Source organism: Bicyclus anynana, chromosome 20 (assembly GCF_947172395.1).
Source record: "Bicyclus anynana chromosome 20, ilBicAnyn1.1, whole genome shotgun sequence".
NCBI lineage: Eukaryota > Metazoa > Arthropoda > Insecta > Lepidoptera > Nymphalidae > Bicyclus > Bicyclus anynana.
The window spans coordinates 12,898,650-12,923,620 of NC_069102.1; the positions used below are offsets into that span (position 1 = coordinate 12,898,650).

The 24,971-nt window shown below is 36.1% G+C and overlaps 1 protein-coding gene across 2 annotated transcripts in view; it reads left to right on the top strand.

Annotated features, from left to right (window-relative positions):
* LOC112047669 (phospholipid phosphatase 2) overlaps window positions 1-24,971 on the top strand; it is a 38,550-nt gene that overhangs the window by 10,909 nt on the left and 2,670 nt on the right. Inside the window, exons 1-6 of one of the 2 annotated variants that reach the window (XM_024084862.2) lie at window positions 8,554-8,713; window positions 14,762-14,861; window positions 22,054-22,208; window positions 22,782-22,996; window positions 23,505-23,631; window positions 24,290-24,472. In XM_024084862.2, the coding sequence (XP_023940630.1) occupies window positions 8,636-8,713; window positions 14,762-14,861; window positions 22,054-22,208; window positions 22,782-22,996; window positions 23,505-23,631; window positions 24,290-24,472 (858 nt within the window). In that variant the 5' untranslated portion in view covers window positions 8,554-8,635. Of the gene's footprint in view, window positions 1-8,553; window positions 8,714-14,761; window positions 14,862-22,053; window positions 22,209-22,781; window positions 22,997-23,504; window positions 23,632-24,289; window positions 24,473-24,971 lie in introns of those variants that run through there. The other variant, XM_024084861.2, reaches the window with a different exon arrangement.

Below are 24,971 nucleotides of genomic sequence, written 5' to 3' on the forward strand. Positions count from 1 at the left end.
AGAGAATATCTCCAAATAGAGAACTTGTGTCCAGCGTGTCGGGTTAAAGAGTGTAGAGAAAACAAATGTACGTATTCCCCTGGTGTGGTACGAGGTTTTTTGACCTCGTACTAAAACAATCAGTGGTGCGATACTAGGTCCATCGACTTCGTACCTCTTGAGGACGTGATAGGTACCTACGAGGTCAATTGACCTCGTCCCGCAGTGAAGGTGTTTTAAGGAATTTCACGTGTGGTTGAACTATTTATAGAAAATCTCCATTTTTGTACAATAATACGAGGATGTTACAACATATTGGTATTTCCTTTTAAACATAATATATAAATGTTTTAGGTATACCTATTCCATGCCTACGTGATATTAAGCATATATTTACTTTCATGTTTTGTAAAAATTTAGGACAATCGTCATCAAGTTTTCCTATTGTTTTTTATTCAAAGTCATCCTTGACTGCATTCTCACCTGAGGTCAGAAAGCTCTTGGAAGAGTTATAAGTTTATTCTACCTTTAGCTTTGACGGCAGTAGATTTACAAGACGGAAATCATGGGTTCAAACCCCGGCTGGGCCGATTGAGATACCTAATTAGTCCAGGGCTGGTTGGTGGAAGGCTTCGACAGTGGCTAGTTACCACGCTACGTAGACGTACCGTCAAGTGATTCAGCGTTTCGGTACGATGTCGTTTAGAAACCGAAATGAGTGTAGATTTTCATCCTCCTGCTAACAAGTTAGCCCGCTTCTTAGATTGCATCATCACTTACCATCGGGTGAGATTGTGGTCAAGGGCTAACTTGAATAGAATTAAAAACTTGTGCCGTAAACGTTTTCTACGCAGCATCATACCGGAACGCAAGAATACTTGATAGTCAAAGATCTTATACCGTTAGATATGTCACTAACGTTTCGAAACAGAGGTGAACAAAGGTGGCTAGACAATTAGCCACCTTTGTTCACCTCAATTTCATTTAGTCGCATAGTAAACATCGAAAGTTTTAACAAATACTGCCTAAATATTGTCTACAATGTCGAGTTGTGTGTGTATGTTGTTCAGAAAGTGTAAAAACTGTTTAAATATACATAAATATATTATGTAAGTAAACACAAAAATGTCCATGTGTGCGCTCAGTGGAGTGTCTAAATTCAGATCACTTTTTGCGGTGATTTTGTATGCACGTAACATGTCTATCATCATCATCATCATCTTCATCATTATCAGCCGATGGACACCCACTTCTGGACATGGGCCTCTTGCATGGACCTCCAAACAAAACGGTCTTGAGCCGCCAGCATCCAGCGGCTCCCTGCAACCCGCTTGATGTCCACCTATTGGGGGGTCGACCAACACTGCGCTTTCCGATGCGGGGTCGTCATTCCAGCACCTTGGGACCCCAACGTCCATCGGCTCTTCGAACTATGTAGCCCGCCCATTGCCAATTCAGCCTCGCCTCTCTCTGAGCTTTAGTGACTTTGGTTCGTCTGCGGATCTTCTCATTTCTGATTCGATCACGCAGAGAAACCCCAAGCATAGCTCGCTCCATCGCCCGCTGAGTGCCTTTGAGCTGACTTCGAGCTTCTAATAAGGTCCATAGTTAGCATGTCTATACTATAAAATATCGTTGTTGGCTGTAACTCATTTATTTAGACATCGATGTAAAAGTTTGCTCAGGATTTGAACCTAGGATCTCATAAAGGGCACCCCTGGAGTAAAGAGTAGTGTTCCTATTAACTTTATATGTCTCAAAGTTCCACTTGATTCGTCCTGAAGTATTAAATAAGTCCTAAAGTCATAAATACGAGTACATGCACTAGTTCGTAAGTACTTAACACTTAGTTACAATTCCATACAGGGACTTATTGGATTTTCCTGTTAGTCATCAAGCGGTGATTTGTGGCTAAATACTTTGGGATAGGGTGAGGTGACTGATTGTCGACCATTTAAAATATTTCTTTTTGCATTTTGTAAAGTATGAAACATTGGTATAATACTGTGTAATGATGCAAATGTATGTGTGTAATAATGTCACCGCGGCGCTGGCGTCGACATAACATACCTTCACTGTCTCCGTACTTAAATTTTGAAATATAACTAAACTAGCTTATTTTTCTACAGTCCAAAGTGTTTTTTCATTAATTTATGTTGTACGAAACCGAGTGAAAGTGTATCTTTGAGCAAAACTTAACATATAAAGGATTTATCGTGATAAAAAACTGCCAATAAGTGAACAATGATAAGTGAATCAGCTGTGTTTGAGCTGTCATTGTGATCACCTAATAAGTGGCACGCGATTTGCAGCCCTATGTCTACTTTATGCCGGGTCAATTTCGCTTGAAACATTTTATCAACATAACGGTAAAAGACTTTGTAATTTTAACCGCTTCAAGCGTACTTTGATTTGGCGTCACAATATTTTGCTCGCATAAACAACTGAAAATGCCGCGAAATGTGGAGTGTAGCTGCGGGTGCGGGCGTGCAGTGGCGAAGCAATCCCTCATGCAGTGTTACTTATGTAAAACAACGTACCATCATGAATGTTTAAACATAACTCTGCAACGGTTCGCGTCACTGTCTAAGGAATACCTAGCCTCCTGGCAGTGCCCCACCTGCTCCAACGTTTCCAGCCGCAATAGAGGAAACCGAGATAACACTCCGGTACGCAGTTCCATGACCCCTGTTGAAGAGACTACACCGATCCTACCTCCCCAACAAGATTGGCGTGCCTTTACACAGGAGCTGCAGGGTATGCTCAACGGGTGGCGTTGCGACATCGACAATACCTTGAGCCAGATTAGCAATGATATTAAAACTACACTAACCGATTTGAAACAAGAAATTAAATCATTGCGTGCGGACCAAAACAGCTTAAAGAGTGGCCTGTGTAATCTGAACAAGGAAGTTGACGAAGTAAAGTCCTCAGTCCAATTTCTAAGCGAGCAAAATGCTGATATGGGAAAAAAAGTGCATGACCTAGAAAAACTGAATAAGGATGCGCAAAATTCCTTCAATATTATCTCAACTTTAGAACACAAAATTGACAGCCTAGAACAACAAGCAAGACAATGTAACATTGAGATTTGTAACGTTCCTGATAAGCGCAATGAAAACCTTCTCACAATCCTCGAAGCTATAGGATCGTTTATTAAATATCCAATTCAGCATAAGGATGTTGTATCAATCCACAGAGTGCCTCATGCGAATCAGCATGACAATAAACCTAAAAATATCGTTGTCAAATTCAGTACTCTCGCCACTAGAAATAACATAATAAGCGCGTTTAGAAAGGTAAAAAATATAAAAACCGATCAAATATGTATCTCCGGTCATCCACAAAACGTGTACATGAACGAGCACCTCACGTTAAAAAACAAAACGCTTTTTCGTCGATGCCGCGAGGAAGCAAAACAATGTCATTACAAGTACGTGTGGATTAAAAACGCAACTATACTCGTCAGGCAAAGCGACAACTCACCCGCGTTTGCTGTACGCTCACACAACGACCTTATTAAATTCAAATGTGCCAGTCGTGTCACTCCTATGGATACTTAAAAATCAACTTTTATTAATATATATTATCTTTTCATGTTTTCTAGCCTACTTTAAAACTGTGTATACCTATTCGTGTTATGATAAAATCAGAGAAACTCAATATAATTTTATTAACAGCTGTTCATTTCTACATACTACCTATCACAAAACTACGAATAAAATCTTTAGTTACGTTGTAATAAGGGTTATTTCTTTAAGTAAATTATATTTAAGCCTTTGTAAAAGTGCAGCATCGTTGATTATTCTGAGCAATTTTTTTAATCATTCCTTGGTCATTTTATTAATTTTAGTCTTTATTTTATTATTATTATTATTATTTATAGTCATTTTATTATCTTTAGTCGAAAAATATAAAACCCGCCACACACTGTCTGTTAACCTGTTGAAGTTCCTTTTCACCTACATAAACACAAGCCTTCTATTAATATTGATTTATAATTATGATCGTAACAGTGTATAACAACAATATAATAATTTACTATCAAAACTGCGGGGGTATTCGCAGTAAACTACAGACCTTGCACATGAATATTTTAGCAAATTCATACGACGTAATAATTCTAACTGAAAGCTGGCTGATTCCTGAGATCTATGATAGTGAATTTATCGACCAGCGTTACGCGGTGTTCCGGTGTGACCGTGACCGTGTGGCCACTAAAAAAGCGGACGGCGGAGGCGTGTTAGTAGCGGTGCTGAAAAGTTTAAGACCATCTGAAATTACTTTATCTAACCACTACGACACACATAGATATCTGGAGTGCGTTAACGTAGAAATACCTGTTAACAAATCATTGGCGCGTCTCATATTCTCGGGCGTATACATCCCACCCAGTTCGTCTTCAGAAGCATATAGTAGCTACTTTGACATGTTTTCTGATTTAATTAATGAAACAAACGCGGATAATTTTTACATTGCTGGCGATTTTAACCTACCGTACGCTATATGGACTCAAAATTTACACGGTAATGGCCTGATATGTGACGATGTCAACCCCGTTTGCACAAAATTACTGAATTTCTTAGCCGCACTTAACGCTTCTCAATATAATAACATTCCTAATTCTTATAGCCAAGGCAGAATCCTAGACCTAGTATTATCAACCAACGACTGCAATGTCTATAAACCTGACGTCCCCTTATTAAATGAATCAGTTCACCATCCACCACTCATAATAAAAATAACCGAACGGGATATTCCTCTTCAACAAAATAACACCCCCCGATATAATTACCGACGGGCTAACTTTGAAGCCATTAAGAAGAGTATAGAATCAACTCCATGGAACTCCTTATTTCTTGACAAGAACACTGAGGTGATAGTTGAAATTTTTTATGAAAAAGTTTATAGTATTATAAAGTCATACGTTCCGCTCAGAGCAACTCGTGCTAAATACCCGATTTGGTTCACACCATCACTCATCCGCATTTTTAAAAATAAAAATAATGCCTGGCTTAAGTGGAAAAAATACAAAAACATATCTGACTACGAAATGTTTTCTACTTACAGGGAAAGATTCAGTAAGCAGTGTGCTAAATGCCTTTCGGCATATAAAAAGTCGGTGGAGGATAGCGTGTGTTCCAATATTAAATATTTCTTTACATATGTTGCCCAACGTAAAGGTAAAGTAGGGATTCCGTCTAACATGAAGTTTAAGTCTGTGCACTCCCGCGACCCAGAAATCATATGCAACATGTTTTCAGAGTTCTTTCAGTCCGTTTACGAACCGTCATCGCTATGCATAGAGGACTGGTCCGCTCCCGATGGAGACTCATGTAACGAGATTCTAATAGACAATCTAGAATTCACCTTGGAACAAATTCGTAAGGAATTAAAATCTCTAGACGCCTCTAAGGGAGCAGGCCCTGATCATCTTCCAGCGACTTTCCTAAAAAATACGTACACATCCATCTGTAAGCCCTTAGCTTTCATTTACAACAAATGTCTTAGGGATGCTGTAGTACCACGTGTCTGGAAGCAAGCAAACATAGTACCAGTACACAAAAACGGTCCAAAAAATGATGTTTCCAACTACCGGCCGATATCCTTACTTTGCATTTTGTCAAAAGTTCTTGAAAGGTTAGTGCACAATGCCTTATATCCACTCCTACATAATATCATCATCCCCGAACAACATGGTTTCGTTAAGCGAAAATCTACTGTCACCAACCTGCTGCTTTTCACTACCTACCTTTTTGAAAGCCTCGACAGGAGTATACAAGTGGATGCCATATACACTGATTTTTGTAAAGCCTTCGACAAAGTAGATCACGAAATCTTACTACAAAAGATCGCCTATAGTGGAATTCGGGGAAATCTCCTAAGGTGGTTTGCGTCATATATCACGTGCAGAAGTCAACGCGTCGTCGCGAATGGGTTTAAGTCTAACTGTGTATACGTAACATCTGGCGTGCCACAGGGCTCTATATTAGGACCTTTACTCTTTGTACTATATATAAATGACATTCATACTTGCTTTAAACATACCAACTTTCTGTTATACGCGGATGACTTGAAAATATTCTTACAAATGAATAAAGAATCAGAGTGCCACCTACTTCAAGAAGATCTAAATCGTTTAACAGAATACTGTAAGTTAAATAAGTTGCATTTAAGTTTACCAAAGTGCCACGCCATCACTTTTACTAAAAATAAATTTACTACTAGTTTCACCTACAACCTCTGTAATGAAAAACTATCAAGAGTCCTTAGCGTTCGTGATCTCGGTATTCAGCTTGATTCAAAGTTACAACTAGAGAAACACATTAACAAAATTGTTAGTAATGCCTACCGTCTATATGGATTTGTGATGCGTTCAACGACGGACTTTTCAAAACCATCTACATACTTGCATTTATACAAATCCCTGATAAGGCCTCAACTGGAATATGCATCTTGTATATGGAACCCTCTCTATGATAAGTACAAACATCAGCTTGAAATGGTCCAGAAAAAATTCCTTCGCGCAATGCACTACAGATGCTATCGTTCTAGACTTTCCTACTCTGAGCTTCTAATGAAACACAATCTGCTGACACTTGAATCCAGGCGTAAGCTCTTAGAAGCAACGATATTGCATGGTCTGTATCACAATAAATATGATTGCTCTGATTTAGTCAGCAAATTATCCCTTAATGTCCTCAGGTACGCAGGTCGACGCAAGGTGCGTGCTTTCAATTTGTTCACTGTTAAATTTTGTAGAAACAACGCTGGAAAACGCTCGCCTATGCGCCGACTTGTGGACACGTACAATAACTGCTTCGATGACGTCGATATATTTAGTATGTCCGAAAGCATGTACAAAAAAGCTATAACAGATATTTTAAAAAAAGAACAATCAATTAACTTAAATAGTGTGTAGTCAGTTTTGTGTAAATTATAATTTAGGTTTAACTGTATTTAACTGTTATGCGGTGGTATATTTTGATAATATAAATTATTTGTTTACTTTTAATTACAAAAAAAAAAATATTCATATTAACATCACTATAAAAAAAATATTCATATTAACATCATTAAAAAAAACAATCAATTAATTGAATTATTCAGTAAAAAATTATTCAGTTTTGTGTAAAATATTTAAATTAGGTTTAACTGTTATGTAGTGTGTTGTAACTGTTATAGATCTCTCATTTATTTATTAGTTTATTTATTAGTTTTTTTTTTTTCTCATTTTAAATTTTATTAAATAACATATATTATTGTTAATTGGTATATTTTAATAAGTAGTATAAATTCTTTGTTTTTATTTATGTTATTGTAATTAATTATTTTTATTGTCTTTTGTGTACTTCTTCCTTTTGATTTGACTGCTTTATGTTAACCACTTTCCTTGTTTGTCTTGTAAATGTCATTTGTAGGTATGTTTTGTGACGCCTTTATTTTTAATTTGTGTAATTCGTGGATAGTGTTGTTGTTTACATGTTTATTAACCCCTTTGCATGGTAATTTAAGCCTTACTAACCTCTAATATGTAAATGTTTTCTGTCCCAAAGAAATAAAAATAAAAATAAAATAAAGTAATGACTCGTAGAAACCACTTACTACATTTACTATTTAAGTACTATGATACTTGTTAGTTGACAAATAATATTTTATCTCAATCCTTAAAATAAATAAACTGATGAGTCTATAACTGAGAACCAAATTTAGTTTTTAGGATGTAATATCATAAATATTTAAATTAGAAAGTTTGATCGTAGTTAAATATCGTAAGAGTATCTTCATGAGGGTCATTTTTGTGAAAACGTAGGTAATTTAAATGAAAAAAAATATGCTTTCATGTAGGAATTAAAGCATTACAAAAAATATTATAATTTTTTTTTAAGCGAATATCAAAAAAACACGTGAACGAAGCACAGTCGCCCAATAATTTATTAAATTAAATATACACGGTCACTGGAAACGTATCTATAGCGTTCCCTATGGGAACGGGTACCACCCGAGTGAAACCGCGTGTCACCTAGTATATTATAAAAATAATTTTAAGTTTAGATAATTATTTAACGAAACAAATTAGCCTGAAAATTACATAATTAGGTGCATTTTCAAGTCAGTTTTCAAAAACATGATAGATTAATCGTTCAGAACTCTCTTCACACGAGTTCAACTCGCACTCGTTTTAATATTAGCATTGATTTAGTATAAGTATTAATTCTTGAGTTCGCTGGACGGATACTAGTCAAACGACCCTACTTAATCACTAATTCTCTATCCTTTGTCTGTGGTTAACAAATGAAACGTAAATATATAATACGCAAATATAACACAAAGTCACACGTAATTTAATGATAGTTGTACGAGTGCATTAATAACAAAGTGTTCTATAATTTTAAGAAGGAATTTAATTAATTAAAATTTTAAAACAAATAATTTATTAAATCAAAATTTAATTTAAATAAAAACATACCTGACTGTACGTATTAGATAACGAATGATAATGACTATCTTATTTCGACAAATTGTTTTATATAATTTGAAAATAACATTAAAAGTTATTAAAAACATAAAACAAAATTATTAATTAACATTAAAGAAAAAACTATAAAAAAATAACATTAAAGTGACTTTGGATAAAAAGTGGTTTTATATTATAATGGTGTCTACTAATTCTTTTCGTCGCAGTATAGAAGGAATAAAGAAAATGGCCACTTTAACTCGGAATAGTTTGCAGGTAATTGTGGATCTACTTAATCACCCATAAACATAATAAAAACATTTGAATATAATAAATAATGAGGTTATAAGTTGGTAGTTAAACTTTTTAGAACGTTTAAAAGCTTTTTTAAAAAAGTTTTTTGTTTTTAATTTTTAATTCTTTAGTTATCGCTGGCTAGGTCTCTGAGTCGGCTCATATTTTCAAGTTACTCTTAACAAGCCCTTTCATTTGATACCCATATTGTAGAAATGCATTTTGTTAGTGATTTTGTCCGATAATGTTTCGTAGTGTAATTATTGATCTTAAATTGTTTACTATGGGCATGGAGATCATATCGGGCTTTATAAATTATAAAGGGTACCCTTAAACGAACGCCCAAGGTCACAAGCCCTGGGACCTACTCGAGGTGTTTCCTCTACCACTACTATCAGGGTAAATAGTAAAAATAAGAGTTTTTGTAAGCGACTAGTAAGGTTATGCATGCTGAACCTAGTGTAAATGGCATAGCCGATGACTGCTAGCTAGTCAGGTCAGCGATTCTTTTCGTAATGAGGTTACGGCTTCTCCGATCCATATATTACATATAATTATAATATAACTTAAAGCAGCAACATTCTTAGCACTGCAAACGTAACAAGATAATCCTACTTCGACGATTTAAAAAGTAAGCAGATGTCGTGGAAAAGCATCAGAACTTTTATATTTACAGACTTTGCTATCATTGCAAACAGACAGCGAAATCCATTTTCTAAATAAAAATAACAGATTAATCGTATAAATATGCGCTTACTCATTTTCAACTTATAAAGTTATCATTCCACAGATCTACACATGAATTGAATTATTCGAGATAATTATATTTGAAACAACTATTGATAACCAATCGAGCATCAACGAAAACCTCAAACCGTTCTTTCAGATAGATAGTGAGAACCACTGAAAAGCTCCAACCATTCTTTAGATAGTGACATTCATAAGTTATAAGCTCCTATCGTTCGATCAGCTGGACAGGGACAAACACTGAAAACCTCACACCTTTTTTCAGGTAGATTGTGACAATCAGTGAAAAACAAAATACGTTCAGCTAGATAGTGTCAAAACTGAAAAACTCAAACCATTCCTTAAGCTAAACAGTGTCATCACTGAAAAATTCAAATCTCGTTCAGCTAGATAGTGTCATCACTGAAAAACTCAAACCGTTCGTTTAGCTGTTAGTGTCTTCACTGAAAAACTCAAATCTCGTGCAGTTAGATAGTGTTATCACTGAAAAACTCAAACCTCGTTCAGCTAGATAGTGTCATCACTAAAAAACACAAACCATTCGTTTAGTTAGTTAGTCTTCACTGAAAAACTCAAATCTCGTTCAGTTAGATAGTGTTATCACTGAAAAACTCAATCCTCGTTCAGCTAGTTAGTGTCTTCACTGAAATACTCAAATCTCGTTCAGTTAGATAGTGTTATCACTGAAAAACTCAAACCTCGTTCAGCTAGATAGTATCATCACTGAAAAACTCAAATCTCGTTCAGTTAGATAGTGTTATCACTGAAAAACTCAAACCATTCGTTTAGCTAGTTAGTGTCTTCACTGAAAAACTCAAATCTCGTTCAGCTAGATAGTGTCATCACAGAAAAACTCAAACCGTTCGTCTAGCTAGTTAGTGTCTTCACTGAAAAACTCAAATATCATTCAGTTAGATAGTGTTATCACTGAAAAACTCAAACCTCGTTCAGCTAGATAGTGTCATCACTGAAAAACTCAAACACTCTTTCAGATACAGAGTAAGAATCACTGAGAAACTCAAACTGTTATTTTAGCTAAATAGGAGTAATTTTTAAAAAAAAATATTTGCTTTAACTTTTAGTTATTATCAATGTTCCATTTCTCATCCAACTAGTCATAAAGACTAAAGACTGTGCTAGGAGTATGTAAGACAATTGTCCAACCGTGGTGGTGGTGGTATTGGGGATTTTTAAAATTAATTACTACTATAGAGACCGAAACAATCTTCTTCCTAAATAGAATAAAGTCTTCCTCTGAAGGCAAATTGGAAACTTAACTTTATTAGAATATTAAGAGATTATAGAGATGTCATATTTGCAAAGTGTGAATAACAAAATGTACAGCGCTGTCATCAACTGTAGGCGTGACATGCGACCAAACGACGTATTTCGTGAGAAATAGACAAATGCCAACCAATACCAGCGTAATCGGAAATATCGTAATCGGTTCCATTGAGACTAAAGAGATAGGACTCTACCGCCATTGGTTGACATTTTGTCTATATATTTTCAAAAGATATGGCGTTGGTAGCATGCTAGACATATTAATTCTTAAAAACCTCAGCTGTATCTTGATTAAGCACTTTTTTTTTAATTTCTCTGAATAATTTCACCGCGGTTAGTTGCCTCGACTGATGACAAAAGGGCTGGCTTCTTTTTTGCGCAAAAGCGTCATGGCTGTCCAGCGCGGAAATGTAGCCAGTATTCTGGCCACCATTCCACGTAGGTTGTATAGTTATTAGTTAGCTAAGTTCTTTATTGTATTCTTTTACAATAAAAAAATGAGCTTTAAAAAGAAAATCTTCTGAGATATCTCGAGCAACTAAGTCTCGCGCTTGTCCTGTAGACAGTCATCTTAATCCATATCGTGACTGATAAATCCTGTATGCCAATCGACAAGCGATTCTGATACCTTAGACGAACTCAAAATACGTTTCCAATGATAAGATATCGCCATAATCTAATTTATTAGTCACAAGCATTGAATCAGTCTACCCCATTTATTACTAATACATTAAGTTAAACGGTGATTTGTGATATACATTTTAAATAAGAATTTATATATTAATTTTTGTGATTTTAACGTTTGCCGTTTCCTACCTGTTATTTAGATTATTACTAACTGTGATTTAATTGGAAATAAGATCAAGAGTTTTGTGATAAATGTGCGCAAATATCCAGATTAAAATGCAGTCATATGCTTCTTATGGATCTATGCCGGTAATGTTTGATTATTTTGGAAATTTGACGTCATTACATTTTTTAATTTAAATCAGTTACATCGTGAAAAGTACAGTTACAAAAATTTCACTTCGTTGTTATGGTCTAGAATTTTATCTATACCAGGGTAATTGCTGAATCTACCAAACCGATTTGGAAAATTCTTTTTTACGTATATTCCGATAAAAAGTTAATTATATACCTGTGTTTTGTGTTATTTAAATTATGATTAACTCATTAGTATGTAATTATTAAGTATGTATGTACGTCGAAATATAACTGACACAATTTTTAATAGGTAGTTACTAGTAATTTAGTAAGTTATTATAATTCTACCAAAGAAATTGTGACGTATATCCACAACTTTAAACATTGACCATATTGTAATGAGGTCAAGAACTTTAGTGAAAAATCTTTACGCCTTAATGCAGTCATGTGTTTGTTACTGATCTATGCCGGTAAATACCTGTGTTCATTACAATTTCTTTGGAAATTATGATTAACCATTATGTTGAATACGTCACAATGTAACTGACCCAATTAACATTACGCACTAGTAATTTAGTAAGTATCTTGTGGTTGTAAGTTTTACCTTCGAATTTGTGACGTATTCTGACAGCGTTTCTCTGAGTCAGATATAAATGTAGTTTATCATTACCAAGAATTTAAGGTTTGCTTCTACGAAATATTGTAAACCTGCTGTAGGTTTAAAACATTTTTCCATTTTATCAATACATAAACAATACCACAGTTACATGCATAATTTTCGTGTTTGGTACTTGGGGAACAATTGTATTCCAGCTAAAACATTTTCATATAAAGTAAGGCCAAGGCTTCCTTGCACTGTGAAATATTAGATCTATGGAGAGCCAAGCTTTTTTAAATTTACTCGTCCGTACTCGTACTTAACTAGCTCTAATTGTAACATATTATATATCGTAATTATTTTAACGGCCTCCGTGGCGCAGTGGTATGCGCGGTGGATTTACAAGACGTGTGTCCTGGGTTCGATCCCCGGCTGGGCTGATTGAGGTTTTCTTAATTGGTCCAGGTCTGGCTGGTGGGTGGCTTCGGCCGTCGCTAGTTATCACCGTACCACCCTACCGGCGAAGACGTACCGCCAAGCGATTTAGCGTTCCGGCACGATGCCGCGTAGAAACCGAAAGGGGTAGATTGTCTTCCTACTCCTAACAAGTTAGCCCGCTACCATCTTGCATCATCACTTATCATCAGGTGAGATTGTGGTCAAGGGCTAACTTGTAAAGAATAAAAAAAAAATGTTCTACGCGAATCTTAAGTTCTCTACAAACCCTCCACTACAGTCATAATGTGCGGATTTAGATTTATTTTGCATAACATTTAATATGCTTCTTCCTGCGTCTTCATCGTGGACAGGTGCGGATCGAGTTACCCTCTTTGGTTTTTAAAGTTTCTAAAATTTAAAAAAAAACAAAGTTTCCCTTTTGCTTTTTTAAATTTTGCTGTCTATCGAAAGAAGGGCCGACACCGTCTTGTAATACCTCAAATACGGATTGCATTTTTAACTCTACTTAGATGACTTTCTATTTGAGTTGGTAGATCTTCTACTTACTTCCTTACCAGAACTTAAATATTTATACACACAACCCTAAAATCGTTAGTCATCTAAATCTCAACAGAATTGCCCTTTAAAAAATGCCATTCACCAAAACACTATGACAAACGATAAATTACAACATTGCCTCCACAAAAGAGTCGTAACTCAAAATGTCTGCCTTGAAGCCCTTAGCTTAAGGTCAACGGTCGTAGCAAAGGGCGAGCAAGGACACGAGGCGAGCCAAGGTCAGCCTGACCTTACTAACGGTCGATATTTTACGTAACATCTGAAAATTTTTGTTATACCGTCGTCCGTCATGTTTATTTAACCCTGAAGCGAGAAAAGAGTTAAAGTTTGATGTATCTTGTTTTTTTTATTCAATGACCCATTGACTTTTTTTCTTTTTTTTTATTCTTTAACTATACTTAGACTGCGATCTCACCTGTGGCTTATTCACAATTTTGGTCTTTATTATCAACTTATTGAAGTGGACAACAAAGTGTCATCTACATACTATATGATATACACCGTAAGTACCGGATGACATTTGTAATTTGTTGTGGATCACATTTTGTCAATTGATTTGTTTTTAATTTTGATGGGTTGATAATAAAAACCATAATAGGATATAGGCCAGTTGATGTTTAATGACGATGCAATCTAATATGGAAACGTGCTTGCTTGGAGAGAGAAGTTAATTCTTCCCAAACCTCGGACGGAAATAAATACCACTAATAATAATCAGTAATAAAAAGGAAAAAGTATCAAAATACTTGGACCTTCACGAGATTACCGCCATGTGGAATGTTGAGTCAACTATTATTGTTCCGATGATTGTTTCAGTGGTCTTATAACGAAAAGCTTCGACCAACATCTTAAGAAGCTTTCACTTAACTGTTGGATAAAGAGTCGGATACAGCGCGTATTACAAGATCGGCGCGTATTGTGAGGAGGTTCCTCACTCTGGAGCCCTGACCACCGGTTGCTTGGGCACTCAAATGACCCGCGCCGGGAGGGTTTATTTTTTTTTTATAAATTTTTAATAGTGTTTTGTTATATTTTTATATTAACATTGTTAAAAATTAAAAAAAAAAGATAAAAGAGAGAAAAAAAAATCAGCAATAAATAATTTTTAAGGTTCTTTCAACCGCTTTAACATGGAAATGGCAATACTCATGAAAAAAGTGTGGATGAGTTTTTTGTAGAGAATCGGATGATCTACAATTTTTTTCTAAACTATTTGTGCTGTAAAACTCACCGTTTAGCTGAAAAACGCGAAAAACCTAGTTTTGCAAACTTTCACCATCAATATTTATTTCTTTTTGCATAAGTAAAGGGGGATTGATGGGGACTTTTCACAATTCATTTATATTAGTATTCTGAACATTAATACCAATTTTTAGCTCTATGGGAATTATTGTAACCTTACTTCTATTTTAAGGATTAATTTGACTGGACTATTAATAATTTAAATATGTTTGTTTCAGAGAAAAGACGTGGAGTCCCAACTGATACACGAACAGACTAATCAAACGACGCACAGACTACGATGGTTCCTCGGTGTTGATATACCTCTTCTTTTAATAGGTAAGTCAAACAAATGATGCCTCAAAGCCGATTTCGGCTACAGCGACGCTTCAGACTCCTCAAATCAGGGTAAGGAACTCGGATGTATAGTTCTCTGGTGTGCTTTCCAGTGACTAATGTACCCTATTTTGGCCTTAAAAGTGCGACTACATAGGGCACAGGTTAGCACACCATCACAGTAATTGTATGGAATTGCGGCAGGTGGACGAAGCTTAAGATCATCTCGCTGCCGATCTAATTCGAGTCGACGTTGTTGCTCAAACTCCTTTGTCTTGTCTTTCACCGTTTGTCTCCACTTTGCACGATTTGTAGTCATGTCCTCCCAACGCGAGGGATTTATATTACATCGTTTTAAGTGTCTTTTTAGAACATCTTTGTACCGAAGGTACTGGCCGCCAGACTTACGCTTGCCATTCTGGAGTTCTGAAAAGAAGATGCGTTTAGCTACCCGCTCATCCGGCATTCGCAGGACGTGCCCACACCAACGTAGTTGTCGCTTAATAAGGTAAGCCTCAATTCCATCCACACCGGCCCTTCGTAGCACTTCAGTATTGCGCACTTGATCGAGCCATCGGATCCTCATTATGCTCCTTAGACACCGAAGGTGGAAACGGTCGAGTGTGCGTATGTGATGACGATATAAGCACCACGTCTCAGCCGAATATAAAAGGTTAGGCAATACAACAGCCATATATACTGACACTTTCGTAGACAGTTTAAGGTCGTGTGAGCTGAAGACCTTGGCGTTCAGCTTACCGAATGCTGCTGCCGCCGCGCTAATTCTGCTATTGATTTCAATATCGAGATCACACTTTGTTGTTACGGTGCTCCCAAGGTATCGAAACTTATCAACTTGATTGAGAATCTTGTTGTCAAGTTGTATGGACAGGTCTTCGTGGCCCACACCATACATTACCTCTGTCTTTGCTGTGCTAACTTTAAGGCCATACTTACAGCAATAAGTATCCAAGACGGATACAAGCTGTTGTAGGCCATCTGAAGAATCTGCCACGAAGCAGAGGTCATCTGCATACATAATGTCAGTAATCATGGCGTAAGATACTTTAGTTTTTGCTTTAAGCCTAGCTGGATTAAAGAGTGCACTATCTGTCCGAAAGCGAATTCTGACACCTTCATTCACAATTTGCAAAACTTCGCGTACTACGGCTGCGAAATACAAAGCGAACATGGTGGGTGCCAGAACACACCCTTGCTTGACCCCGCACGTAACATGAAAAAAGTCCGACTGCTCGCCATCAACTGCTACACAACACGTCATATTGTCATGGAGGAGGCGCAAAAGTTTTACGAACTTCTCTGTGCAACCCAGTTTTTCTAACAGCATCCACAACGCAGTTCTTGGTACACTATCGAAAGCCTTCTCAAGGTCTACGAAACAAAGGTAGATGGATTGCCTTTGTTCTCTGCTTTTTTCTTGCAGTTGACGGACACAGAAAATAGCTTCACATGTACCACGTTCAGGCCGGAAGCCAAACTGAGTTTCTGGTAGCAAGCTTTCTGACAATGGCTTTAGGCGGTTCAAAAGCAACCTGGCAAAGATTTTACCAGGAGAAGATAAGAGAGATATACCCCGATAGGAATTGCATTCAGAGCGGTTACCTTTGTTTTTGTAGAGAGGAATAATCTGTGATGTCTTGAATGTATCTGGAACACGTTCCTCGTCCCACATACGCCCAAAAAGATTCCAGATGGCTTTGTGAATCTCCTCGCCACAGTATTTTAGAAGCTCCCCTGATAAAAGGTCCGTACCCACCGCTCGACCGTTCCTTTGTTGATTAATGGCAATGACGACCTCAGACAATGAGAGCGGCTCGTCCAAATTTGTAAATACGGGAAGCTGTGGCAACATTGCAATATGCTGAAGATCCACTCCTCGATCAACATTGAGCAGCGTATTAAAATGACTTGCCCATCTGTTCAGTACCTCTTCCTTGGTCTTTAGTAGGTGGTCACCGTTGACAGTCCTCAACGGTACTCTGATGCGAGGGGTGGTACCAATCAGCCTACGAACATTGTAGTAAAACTCTCCGAACTGATTTGTATCAGAAAGCCACTGTATGTGACGTGCTCTGTCCTGCCACCATCTGTTCTTCGTTTCACGACAGAGTTTGCGCAGCTCCGCACCACTCATCTTGATGTTAGCAGGTAACTCCCCGTGTAATTATAAATGTAAGTACCTAAGTCTGTATGTATGTTACCCCTTCACGATAAACCGCTGAACCGAGTTTAATTTGGTAGGTATGAAGGTAAAAGATTATCGCAATAATAATAGGGGTAAAAATAAAATTTAAGTAAGGGTTAAAAATTTGTACGAAAGTAATTCTCATGACAATAATAGATTTACTCAATGATATTAAATACTGAATACTATTTACTTCAATAAAATAAATCTCGAAAATTACAATGTTAAATTTCAAAAAAAATTTCGTGTCAAAACTGATGTATTACTTATTAAAATCTTAAGCTTACTTAAACAAACACATTAGTTTTGTCAAGAAAATCTTTTTACTACAAGTAGTAATTTTCAAAGTAATTATCACGTTAAATCATAATGAGTAGAGATGAATAAAAACTATTTGCTAAAAGGGTATAAAATACTTGTCGTTAATTTTGACCTAGGGAAAAAAATTCACAACGGTTTTTCCTGCAGGGTAATTCACTATTAATGACATACCTACGCTAGTTAACATATTATACGAAACTAGCTGACGCCGCGCTGTTTTACCCGCTTAATTTCCGTTACCATAGGAATACGGGGATAATATATAGCCTGTAGCCTTCCTCGATAAATGGGCTATCTAACACTGAAAGAATTTTTCTAATCGGACCAGTAGTTCCTGTTCAATCAAACAAACTCTTTATAATATTAGTATAGATTGAGATTCTATGTAAAAATGTCATCCGGTGCTTACGTGGATATCACACAGTGGGTAAATGACATTTTGTAAATTGATTTGATGTTTATTCTAATAGGTTGATAATATAGTGAATAGGTGAGATTGTAGTCAAGGGCTAACTTGTAAAGAATAAAAAAAGCCATAGGTATATTCATACATTATTAAGCCGATTATAAACTAAAGTAGGTACTAACTTGGACGATTTAGGCGTTAAAACACAACAGATATAAGCACAAATCTCACTAATAACACTACCAAAATAGCCTATTATAATAATATACCTACTCATAATAGGTAGTTACAGGAGAGAAAATAGATCTAATAAAGATTATAATATCGATAAGACGCCATTACGATGCAACGAGCGCAGCTCGGTGAATTTTAATCATAAACCATGTCTATACATTGCTGGTAAATAATAAATTAAAAGCTAATAACTCTATAATTAGCAGTTATAAAATATAGTAGGGCGCTTTAATTACGTCATAATAATCGTTAATCATTTTGATCTACGTACTTTTATTGGATAGTAAAAGCAATAAGGTTATAATAAGGTTGGCGGTGTTTTGAGCAACTAGCGCCATCTATCGTCGAGTAGAAAGCTTACGTTTTTTTTTTAAATCATGTGAGAATAATAATTATTAGTTGTTTATTTTTAAATGTGGTTCTGTTCAGTTTAAATAAGATTATAGTTTATGTGAAACCAAAGCAAGGATTATACATAATTTGTTAGTACGAATTGTAGATACTTACCTAATTTTTTAGATAGTATAAAATGAAACATACAAAGGAAACTACATGCGAACATAGAACCTCAACCTTTTTAGATCGATTTTAATTCTTTTTAATTTACTTCTAGTAGGCTTTACAAGCACTTTTGCAACGTTAAGTTTGTCTATTTATAGCGACCCTACCACCAGTTCGGAAGGCAGATTCTGTTAAGAAAAGCTTATTTTAGAATTACGTGAAACCTGTAAGTGGCATAAATATGTCTCTGACCGAGTTACATATTTGTTCTTTTTGCTGTGGAGACCCTTGGGCCTTGGACCTTGGACCCATAGAGTCGCAGTGCTAAAAAATATCTCCGTATTTTTTCAACGCGGCTAGTTGACTCGACTGGTGACAGAGGCTGGCTCATTTTTGCACATAAGATCAGCCTCGTGGCACTCAAAAAAAAATAGTTTGCTTAAAAAATCGTTTTATATTTTCATAACCATTTAAGTATTATACAACAATGCTATCAAGCAAATAGACAATGACCAGACAACATCCTATCACCGACATATTGTCGAGTGAATAATTTTAAAGACCTGTTGCATGAACTAATAGCATCTGAAAAGGATGCACCTATAAATGCAGCAGTAACTACATAATCTATGTCCATCCACATTGGAAACCACGTGCGAGTACGGTGGGCAAAAAATGCATTAAATATAATAACAGTCCTTAAAGACATAGGAATAAGAGTCATTATGATCGATAGATCATTCAATGATGCGCCTAGTGTACATAGAGTAGATACGCGTTCAAATATGAACTTTATAGGTAATAGTATAAAGGTCAAATGTTAAACTGTTGATTGGTGTTACGATACGAATTGCATAACCCAATTTGAATAGCTGCAGTGGATAAAAGACGAAATTGGTTCAAGTATCCGCCCTACTTGTTTGAAGAAGTTTATATAAACTCAGCGGAAAAGGTAATAAATATTAACATTGCAGAAAACAAAGATTGATTATCAATAGATTGATTATCATTAGGTCAGTCGAAAATTCTTTTTGAAAATATAATACTTATCATGGAAAAATGCATAGCGCTATCCGATCTTTTTTTTTATTATTTGCTAAAACTGTGGGTTACAATGGTTCTTACACTATAGAAAAAAAAATTCCAACACAATTTTCTGATGTATCAGCGTGCAAATATTTAGAGAATTTTACAATAATTTATTATACCTACATAAAACGTCAATATTTATACATTACAAAATTTCATGTCATTAATGTATTCGTCAATCGTCTGTGGTTCCAGCTGAAAATCGGAGCTACATAATCTATTTTTACTGTGGCCATTATATTTATGGGGCCAATAGCTGGTTGTGCCACATATCGCAGGGTATTGTCCTGGGTGCATTGGAGATATTGTGATGTGTGGCATAAATCATAATGTTGAAATGGATACATTTTTCTTTCTTCCTATTATAAAGTCCAAAAATTAGGCAATCCGTTTATCAGTTACCACAGACACTAAATAAATTGGCTTAATAAGATCCTAAGAAATCCAGAGTCTTCTTGGAGGCTAAAATATTGTACCTCAACTACATATAAACTGCTATTGTCTCGTAGTACTTATGACTCTATTCTACTTCATTTACAAACAACGGATTTGTTGGTTTCATGGGATAATGCTGGATAGAGTCCAAAAATTAGACAATCCATTTAGCAGTTAGGATGCCACAGACACTAAATAAATTGGCTTAAAAAGATCCTAAGACATCCAGAGTCTTGGAGGCTAAAATATTGTACCTCAACTGCGTATAAAATGCTATAAATTTGTTTCGTAGTACTTATGACTCTATTCTGCTTCATTTACAATAACTGGTTTGTTGTTTTCATGAGATAATGGTGGATATCCTTTAAGCGCGCGTCATACCAGCTCAATAAGATAATAATAAAGGAGCTAAAAGAACAAACGTTCCTGTTTGCAAATTTTGACCACCGCAATTACGCAATTGTATCCCGACAATGTGACATTGACTTTGAACTGAAAATGGCGGAAGCGGCAGGTTTGGGCGAATAAATTGGCTAACGATGCCAACGTCCATATCAATGCCACGACATATACCTTCTGGCCAATTCGCGAGTTTATTCTCGATAACTTAGAAGCGAATTTTCGAGAAGGCTCCATATATATTGCAATAGCGACGCCCGCGACTTCGTCCGCGTGAACTTTAGTTTTTCACTAATCCCTCGGGAACCATGAATTTTTCAGGGATGAAAAGTAGCCTATGTGTTAATCCATAGTAAAATCTATTTCCATTCCGTATTTCAGCCAAATCGGTTCAGTAGTTGCGGCGTTAAAAAGTGACAAACATCAATCCAATTCACGCAAACTTTATAATATTAATATATAATACCGCGTTTATAATATTAGTAGGATTCTTTAGCAGTTTTGTTAATACATAAACTCTACATATTAGCAAAGTTTCAAATCCATTTCGTTAAATTCAAAATCGCTTATAATAGTAAGTAAGTAAGTAAACTTCCATAGCGCACTTTTAAATATTTTTAGCAACTCTTCCAACGGTTCGGAAGGCAGGTTCTGCTGAGAAGAGTCTGCAATAAAATCAACAGACGCTCTTTTGAAATAATCTTTCTTTGCAACATTCATTTCCACTGCTTTCTAAACTTGAACAATTTTGATAGAAGAACAGTAAAAAGATATAAAAAAACACTAGTCCGGTTGCAAGATCTTTGAAAGCAAATTGGCGGTCAGAGTGAGGAACCTCACGATACGCACCGTTTCAAGAATGCTGCTTCTGTATCCGACCCTTGATCCTAAGATGTTGGTCGAAGCTTTTCACAATAAGACCGTTGACTTAAATGTTGTGTGTACACTTACTCCTGTACACTGTACTTAGTCATTTTCAATAGTGCATCAACCTCATTCCACATCTGCATTTTTGTTTAAGGCGGCGACGGTTTAAATAAAACAACATAAAAATATACATTGCGATTGTGATCTTTGTTTTGTGCGTAAGCCATTTGCTTTAAATTATAATTTGAAATTGTGTCTTATTAATTTGAAGCTTTTAAACAATTCATTTAGATATTTTTTTTTTGAACAAAAATATTTTTGAAATTTAATTTTTACTCATCATCATCATCATCATCATCATCATTAGATACATTTTTAGAAGTAAATTCTGGTATTTCACTTAAAGCAGTGCCCCTTGCGGTTTTACCCGCATGGATCTTGTATACGTAAGACTATCGGGATAAAGCCTAATGCGGGCTACAGACCTTCAGTTTTAAATTCACAGTTTTATCTAATTGAAATATCATTATCAAAAACTGCACAGTTAAATCTGCAGCTTGCTTACGTGGATATATTCTAATTAGGTATATTCAGACTATTTCTGAACATTCAAATCCGTTTAGTCATTCTTGAGTTTTAATATGTACCTACAATAAGTTATCTATGTTTTGTAAACTAAGTATATTTTCACCTTTTTCTAGTTGTTCATATAATTAACAATAGTTTTTCTATTACAGTATTGCTTCTCATTGGACTATTCGAATTAGGAGTGATACCACACTACAAGAATGGATTCTTCTGCAACGATCCTGCTCTCTCCTTCCCATTCAGAGGAGACACGGTGTCTACAGAGGTTATCGTGTCCACGATAATACTTCTACCATTTGCAGTAGTAAGTTTTATACTCGATTTATGTTTTTTAATTGCACGATAATTATAGTCATTTAACAATTTTATGAACAAATGTATAAAACTGTAACTCTAAGAATGAAGGACTTTCCATACAAACTTTCAACCCCTATTTCACCCCCTTCTTATTTTATTTTCACAATAAAAAGTATCCTCTATCCTTCTCAGTATTGTGATCTTAAACCGTGCCAAGTTTCATTTGAATTCATTCAGTAGTTTCAGTGTGATGCCCGAATAACAAAAAAACACGGACAGACAGACAGACAAAAAATCGGAAAAAAATATTTTTAGCTTCAGTATCGATTATAATATATATAATGCCCCCCAACAAAAAAAAATCAAAATATCTTTGATGTACAGAATTTACAAAATGTAAAGTATTCGTATTATAAGTATACATTCTAGATGGCGCTGGCGTACTTTACGCCACGCTAACGTTTGTAGTTACAAATGGTATAAGTAAAATCTCAAATTGCGAATAAATGTATAGAATACGACCAGTTTTATAAGTATAGATATAGATAGATATAGATATAGATTCCTCATTTTCTTACAGATATTCATAACAGAATTAATCCTCATCGAGTCAGCGTGTGAGATGCGAACGAAGCTCAAGTACGTGTCACGTAGAACAGCCATACTGTACAGGAACTACGTCTACGGGATGTTCTTCAACCTGATGACCGTAGAAGTGATGAAAGGCATCACCGGTAGCCCGAGGCCGACGTTCTTCGATATTTGCGAACCGGACACACTCAAAACTTGTAATGGGTAAGATAAATTACTTTTACCTTGTTTTTATCGGGTGCATCCCAGTAGTGCCCCATACTCTACTTATATCATATAATTGAAATCAAATAAAATTAAGTTGTTAAAACCAAAAAAAAGATAAGTGGAGTCGAAAAAAATATTCCAATTGGTTATTTATTAAACTAAACTCATACTACTACATACTTTAATATAAAGAAAAGATAATTCCGAATCCTCCACATCGATCGAACTGTTAAGCTTATGACCCATAACGGTCTTTGTCTTCCTTTGCAATGCTGCTTTCTTGAAAATAAAAGTATCGAACCTCAATTTTCTTCAAAGTAAAATAAAATTCAAGTAAGTTAAGTACTTTTCAAAGTAAAGTACATAATCACTACGTTTACTTTGAAAACATTGCGGTTTAGATCTTATGGGAAAGGTTGTACCTACCTGAGATTAGCGCATTCAATAAAACAAACAAACTCTTCAGCTTTAATATTAGTATAGATTTTTTGTTTATTGTTCACAGATCTGAGTACGTCAGCACATTCGAATGCACTTCAACAAGATTCGCGAAGTGGTACCAGACCGACTCCTACCACAGCTTCCCTTCAGGACACACTTCCTTGTCAGTCTACTGCGGATTCTTTATGGCTGTAAGTTAACAGTTTTGTTTTATAGACAACTAGCGGACACCCGCGACTTCGTCCGCGTGGAATTCAGTTTTCACAAATCCCGCAGGAACCGTGGATTTTTCCGGGATTTCCGGGAAAAGTAGGCTTTGTATTAATCCAGAGTAAAATCTATTTCCATTCTTTATTTCAGCCAAATCGCTTCAGTAGCCGCAGCGTAAAAGAGGAACAAACATACTTACACACTTTCATACTTTCACACTTACACACAAACTTTCGCCTTTATAATATTAGTAGGAAATAGGAAGAACACAATAGGGATCTTAAGCTAACTTATCCTAATAACTATACAAAATCATGTCCCCGTGGAATGGTGGCAAGAAGCAAGTGGCTGCCTTTCCGCTTAGGGCTCTTAAATCACTTAGCGGGAGATGGAGCGAGCCGTGATTAATTGATTGTAAATACGCAATAAGAAAATAAAATTACACATCGTAATCAGAAAAGTTACATGATTACACATTGGTTGACTATTACTACTTAAAATTTAAATACTTTATTATCGTATTTAATTTTTTAGGTAGGTATAGGTACTTAGAAACTTTTAACATGATAAACTTTTTTCATCAGCGGAGGTCAAAACTTACAGACAGCAGTTTTATTTAATAAGGCGTCATTATTACAGTGGTACCTCCAACAACGCGCGTTCAACTGGCGCCACCGGACGGTGTTCCTCGTCCCGCTGGTGCAGCTCATCTGCATCAGCTATGCCGCCATCTGCTCGCTGACCAGGATCACTGACCACCGGCACCACTGGTGGGACGTGCTCGTGGGCGCTGGGATCGGTGTCGGCACTTTGTTGTTTACCGTGAGTATTGAGTTTCGACGCAAAAAGTGCGGTGTTATAAGTTTGTTTTTTTTTAATTTTTTTATTACAAGTTAGCCCTTGACTACAATCTCACCTGATGGTAAGTGATGATGCAGTCTAAGATGGAAGCGGGCTAACTTGTTAGGAGGAGAATGAAAATCCACACCCCTTTTCGGTTTCTACACAACATCGTACCGGAACGCTAAATCGCTTGGCGAAAAACTAGCCACGGACGAAGCCTCCCACCAGTCAGACCTGGACCAATTAAGAAAATCTCAATCGACCCAGCCGGGGATCAAACCCAGGACCTCCGTTTTGTAAATCCACATCCTCCGTCGCGTATACCACTGCGCCACGGAGGCCGTTTTGATTTGTCTGTCTGTGTCACCATAACTCCCGAACGGATGAAGCGATTTCAATTTAGTTTGTTTTGTGTGAAAGGTGACTTATGTGCGAGTGTTCTTAGGCATGTTTGATGAAAATCGGTTGAGACGTTTAA